The 6,536-nt window shown below is 30.8% G+C and overlaps 1 protein-coding gene across 1 annotated transcript; it reads left to right on the forward strand.

Moving 5' to 3' along the window:
• Positions 1 to 4,762: 4,762 nt before the first annotated feature.
• LOC139520002 (uncharacterized) lies at positions 4,763 to 5,446 on the forward strand. Its single transcript, XM_071312404.1, has one exon. It carries the CDS (start codon positions 4,763 to 4,765, stop codon positions 5,444 to 5,446), a length of 684 nt encoding a protein of 227 aa, XP_071168505.1.
• The last annotated feature ends 1,090 nt before the right edge of the window (positions 5,447 to 6,536 follow it).

A 6,536-nucleotide genomic window follows, 5' to 3' on the forward strand; every position in this document is an offset into this window, starting at 1 on the left:
GGCATAAAGACCCTGTTTTTGGAACCAAAAAAAAAAGTATTCGAGCCTGTGTTTTTTCTTTTTGGATATTGCAATTCTTTCACATGTATCTTTGGGGTCTTTACAGTGTCTTTACAGTCAGAATGAAATATTCATTTACAGATCAAAGTTCAACCATAAAATGTCTGAATTGAACCGTTCCTTTACAATAATAATTATGTTTATTTACAAGTATTTTTTCCATAGAAGACACAATTATTGTACAAACTATGACAAACGTATGTTAAAATGACCAATATTTGATAACAAGGGTTTCGAAATCCCTTGAAGTTATAAGTCCAGAGGCATGTTGATTTGGAAAATATCATCCGTACATGATATGTGTTTGCTCCGTTTTCTTTAATAGTTTATATTATTTCATCACTGAAAGACTAAGAAGTCTTTAATATCATAACAATATTTCGAAAATCTTGTACACGAAAAAGTAATCAGATATTGTAAAAAAATAATACCTAACAAAAGGACAAACAAAAATAAAACAAACACTAACGAAAGAAAGCATGAACATCACAAATCTAAACAAACAAGTCACTTATTTAAAATACAGCAACCCATTAAAAACAAATACAAAAACATTATTAATGAAAATGTATGAAAGAAAAAAAGTACAATATTGCTTTTAACCAAACAATAAAAAACCAAGATCAAAGAGTACATCAGACGTTTTACGTCCATCCTCGAGAAAAAAATACCGGATGATAAACAACCATGACAAATTTTTGCCCGATCTGAATTTTTACGAAGTTACTTTTCGAAAAAAAAAATGTTTCACTGTGTATATTTATTTGTAAAAAGTGTTGTCGAATAATAATGGTCATGTTTCGATTAAGAAACAGAAATTCTCAAACATTATAATTTAGATAAATCCTCTCAGAAATGTCTAATATTTAAACAGTGCTAACTAGTGTTTGTGAAATTATCCTGTTTATCAATTGGGTTTTCAAAATTATATTCGATTGCTTGGTAGTAAGGCTGTATAAAATAAGTAAGATCACAACAATACTGAACTCCGAGGAAAATTCAAAAGGGAAAGTCCGTTATCAAATGGCAAAATCAAATGATAAAAGACATCAAACAAATTGACAACAACTGTCATATTCCTGACTTGGTACAGGCATTTTCAAATGTATTTTAGCCAAATTATACAGATACAGTTCTAGATATAACTATGATTTATTAACAAGAGAAATTCAACTTAAATGTTTCTTAATAAGTCGATGTTGTTAAATAAATATAAAAATGAATTTTGAACTTAAAACAATTGCATTTGTACAATATTGTTTGCTTATTTTCTGAAGAGGACATTTGTAACTTGGAATAATTTGTCTGATGTTTTAGTGTTTTCGTTATAGAACATGTGAAAACTAAAAAGAAAATTCTGTGAGAACGAATAATCAAACATATTATTCTCAGCCATTAAGTTTTCAATTCCGGGAATTTATATTAAGAATGGCGACAGATATCTATTCGATTGGTAATTTGTTTACTAATGACTCATCTTAATCTTGGATACAAAAATCGTACCATATGCACCAAAGTACAAGTTGTGAACCCCATACTATACAAGCACGACTCAGTCCCTAGACTGTTATCATAATGTCAACAGGAAAGCCATGAGTTCATTTAGTAATTATGATATCACAACTTGAAAAAACTTTTGAGCAGTTAAGGACGAATTAGGACTCGTTTACTTGGGCTATTTTTAGGGAAACCGTTTTAAGAAAATATATGCAGCTTGCGTCTGTTGTATGATATGATTGCTTTCCTTACATTACAAAACTTTATTTGCACAAAAACAAAAGAGTGTACAATATAACAATTACAAATACTGAATTTACTGGACAGAAGTAATCCCTTTTGATTTTATACATGTAATGACAATTAATTGACATGTAATAGAGGCTTCAACAGTCTATATAAGAATGCAACAAAAATTGCAATGATCAACAAGTCCATAACAAGCGTCAATCATATAATTTTTCGTAGCTACATTCCCCTGTCAGAACTCTTGGATAGGCAGTTAAGGTGTTCAGTTTAAAAGACTCTATGTCATATACAGTCGCTGACCCGATTTCACCTTTCCTCACGAATATTTAGATAGAAGTTGAACTATTCAACCTGTTCTTGTTTCCAAACAACTCGCACTTATTTCTTGAACAATTTTTAGAAAACATATTTCACCTGTTAATATTTTTTGTTTGAAACCTATAATAAATCACTATGTTTTATGCTTATTGTTGATATTTTAGTCCATACTCAAACGAATTCGTTCACCATCGATTGCGGGTTACAACAGGTAATGTACAATTCATTATTTCTTCGCCTGATATGAGGCCTTTTTAAAGGGGGATTTTTTTCCAATATTTAAAAATCAAATAAGTAATATTAACACATTAAACAACAATTGATTTTTTTCTACATTGCAGTATAAAGCCAAATAACAGTGCATTAACTTGACATATCAACGATATAATAATTCGGGCCGAAACGGGGGAAAAGCTCGGCAGAGCCTCGCATTTCCCGTTTTCTAAGCCTCATCCTTATAACGTTGATATGCACTATTATTGTCTATATAATATAAAAATGGAAAAAAAGAAAGAGATTTTCAAAAAAGGGATTGGCTAACAAATGAAATTATCGTGATTATGTTTCACTCTTAACATTTATTAACATTTTCTAAATTTGCTTCTTATTTTTTTAAACCAGGAAAAGAAAGTGGTGCATGCTAGATGTAATTTATTATCCTTCTAATTGCGCTCACTGTTAGTATCAATAGCAACCGTCACTTTAACTCTGTATGAATTAGCAAATATTTTTCGATGTGTTTCAAATTTAATATTCATTATAAATTATTCTTACTGCAGTTATTCATATATCTTCGGGACAATAACAATAATTATACTAGTAATCAGATACGTAGGTTTCAATCTAATTTGTAGAACACAATGAACAATGACGTCTACTAAAAAAAACACTACATTAAAATAAAAAAAATAAAAAATCCCTAATTTACAGATCAGCATATAGCTTACTGCTATACGTTTTGTCGCCTATATCCGTTGTTAGATTTGCAAGTGTATGCAATTGCATGTGACTAGATGGACATAAAGTCAAGCCATCAGCCATGTAGGTTTCAAAACGCATATTGGACTTTCAATTTTGCATTTTTAAATGAGGTTAACTTAACTCCTTCGATTATCAATTCATTTAATTTTTATGTTTCAAGTTTAATTACACACAAAACATGCTCCAACGGTAAACTCTGAGACGGTAAACTCTATAAAACATTTGTTCAATTACTTTGACGTCAATTAAAGTTTATTGAAATATGGCTATAAAAAAGTGTGTGATAACATTGTGTGAGGGAATTCGACGTTTGCTGTACCACTGTTCACTCCAGCGCAATTTATGACAATACCACTGTATCAATCAGAATGATTTTTTTTGCAGTGTTTTAAAAAATGATTTACTTTGTTGTCGCGTATTATTCGTGATACATTCAATGTTTTAAAAAGGCGAATTTTCTGTATAAAGTCAATGATTATGTTGACTTTTGAAGGCCAAACTTTTTACAGCCTTAAATACGCAAATAAAAGATCCAAAAACTATACCAATACAGAATGACATGTTTATAAAATTATAGCAAATCTATTGGTTAACAAATTTTTATTCGTTGTTGCAAAATAATGAACTTAAAATATCTGACATTTTCTCCCTACCCAGTTTACCCCTATACATTTTTATGATGTGGACTGGTCATTGTTATTGAATCGTAGGCAATTTGATTGGATTAAGTTGTTATTAGTTTACCTACAAACTTGTTTATGCTTTTCATTCATGACTATTGATTAGTTAGAACGTGCATGAATGTGTACAGTAACTAAAATGACCTTCAAACTGGACACAGGACGAGTCAATATTATGTTTTATCAATGAAAGTTAAGGTATGAAAGGTAAGAATTGCCACTACTTCTATTTTCACAAAATTTTCTGAATACACCGTTGAAAGATAATTTTTTAAAAACCTATTGTGGAGATAAAAGAGAAAGTTTACAAATAAAACGTTTTGTTCCATTAAACAAGTCATTTCTTAAGAGAAATACCGAAATATATTTTACGCACGACTACGGCAGGTAAAATTATTATTTATCATAACAAAAAAAAAACATTTTTCAGTCTCATTGGAATATGTTAATTACAATTAATCACAAACTTAAGAAGTTAGTAAATAAAGTCAAAATATGTCTGATCTGCCTATTTCTGGACATCAAAAGTCAATACGATCGTTTAAAAGTCAATTTCGTCTACCTCACAAAATCTTGTTAGGCACTATAGACAAGTATTGTTGACACTGCTTATCGTGTTTACCTAGGTACAACGAACACGGAAGTGAAACGTGTGCCTTTGTTGTATGTTTAACTGTAGAAATGGCGACATCAAGTAAATCTACACGTATAAGAAAAGCACAAGTGCCAGTTTCATGCTATTTCTGCAAAGGACCAGAGATTAAATGGAAATGTGAAGATTGCAATATTCGCATGTGTAACTCCTGTAAAGATACACAACTACTCTACCTGCTGTTCATAGTTTACTTTGCTCCGATGACGATTTACTTCACTTCATCTATAACGGTTACACGTCTGACAAGTGTCAGTTGGTAAAAGGGAAACTTTTAAAATCATCAATAAAGATATTGCAGACATTGAACAGAAGAATCTGTGACATGGCAATAAATAAAGACGGTGCAATACTTTTTATCGAATACCATGATCACAAGATTCAAGTTTTATTACATACAGGTGAAGTCAAGACTGTGTTAGATTCTTCTCCAATGATATTATTGGCCATTCATGTAAACAAGGATAATGAAGTAATAGTTGGAGTGAGAGAACCGGGACAACCGCTTCCAGTCCACGATTTTTCAGTCAGACAAGTTATAATTCTTAGTAGTGATTATAAACGTAATAAAACAATAGAGTTAGATAAAAAGGGCAACAAATTATTCAGTTATGCATTACGCATTCGCACTGATTCTAGAAATATTGTCTATATCATTGACATTTTAGACAATGACTCCAACGGTAGAATAGTAGCTGTAGATAGAAAAGGTCGCTTGAAGTTTATTTATGAAGGACATAAGAATACAGGAACATTTAAAACAAAGGGAATTGCTATAACACGAAGTGATAACATTGTAGTTACAGATTACTATAACGAGGCACTACATGTTATTAATTCGAAAGGAAATTTACTTGGACTGCAGTTCATTTTCAAAGACTTGGGATTCTATGATCTATATAGCTTAAGCTTTGACAGTGAAGGCTATTTATTAATTGGGTGTGGTGCAGCCAAAAATGAGGACAACGGAAAAGTTCATATTGTTAAAATGGTAGACAGTCTTATGTAATATGTAGTGCAATTATTAAAAAGCTCTTTTCATTAAAAACAACATTTTTGCGCCTGTCCCAAGTCAAGAGCCTCATCCATTTTTTTAGGTTTGTTTGTTTTTTTTTTTATTTCATTCATATGTTGGAGTGTAGAACGACGTCCAGTTTGACTTAGCTAGTACACTTTTTATTTAGGGGCCAGCTGGGTGCGAGATTTTCTAGCTGCGTTGAAGACCCGTTAGTGGCCTTCGGCTGTTATCTGATCTTTGGTCGGGTTGTTGTCTCTTTGACATATTCCCCATTTCAATGCTCAATTTTATTATATATTGCAAATGATGTAGTAGAAAACATATACAATGAGTGTAGCATGTTGCTTATTTCCTTTAACTACCCCACACGTTGCATTAAATCTACCCCGCCAACTCAGGATGGTTATATGTATATGCAAGAGTTTGCATATATAAGGAGTAAGTACTATACAGATAAGATAAGATAATTTTCTTAACCAATCATGGTGCCCAAAATTTGAGATATACAATTGAATGAATTACAAAATAAAGCAGAGAAAATGATTAGAATGATTACAGTAAATTTAAACCAAAAAAAAAAAAAAAAACACAACAAAAAAAGCAAAAAAAAAAAAAGCACATGAATACACATTCACACTAATTAACCTGATATAAACTAAGTTATTGACAAAACGTAGTTGTAATACAAATCCTAGGTACATTCTATTTTGTTCTGAGTTAAATAATTCAATCATCTCTAAATTTAATTTTGTTTTAAATACTACGCGTGATAAATTTATTTACAAATACAAATCCATGTGTTTTTTGTATTTACTTATAAAGCACTTAAAGGGGCACTAGCTGTCAAATTCATTTTTACCGATTTGACTCAAATTCTCATATTTGGTTTATAACAATGTAAAACATTTATTCAAACTATCAAAAGTCTAAAATAAACAGTTTACAGAGCATGGGGTAGATAATATATAGGTTCGTTTCGTGTGTATTTTAGTCCAGGTGTCATCTAATTAACTATCGATTTTACCTCAGATGACCATATAAGCGATGTAAACAAAAATAAAGATACGAATAGATTAAACCA

This window comes from Mytilus edulis, chromosome 1, assembly GCF_963676685.1.
Source record: "Mytilus edulis chromosome 1, xbMytEdul2.2, whole genome shotgun sequence".
NCBI lineage: Eukaryota > Metazoa > Mollusca > Bivalvia > Mytilida > Mytilidae > Mytilus > Mytilus edulis.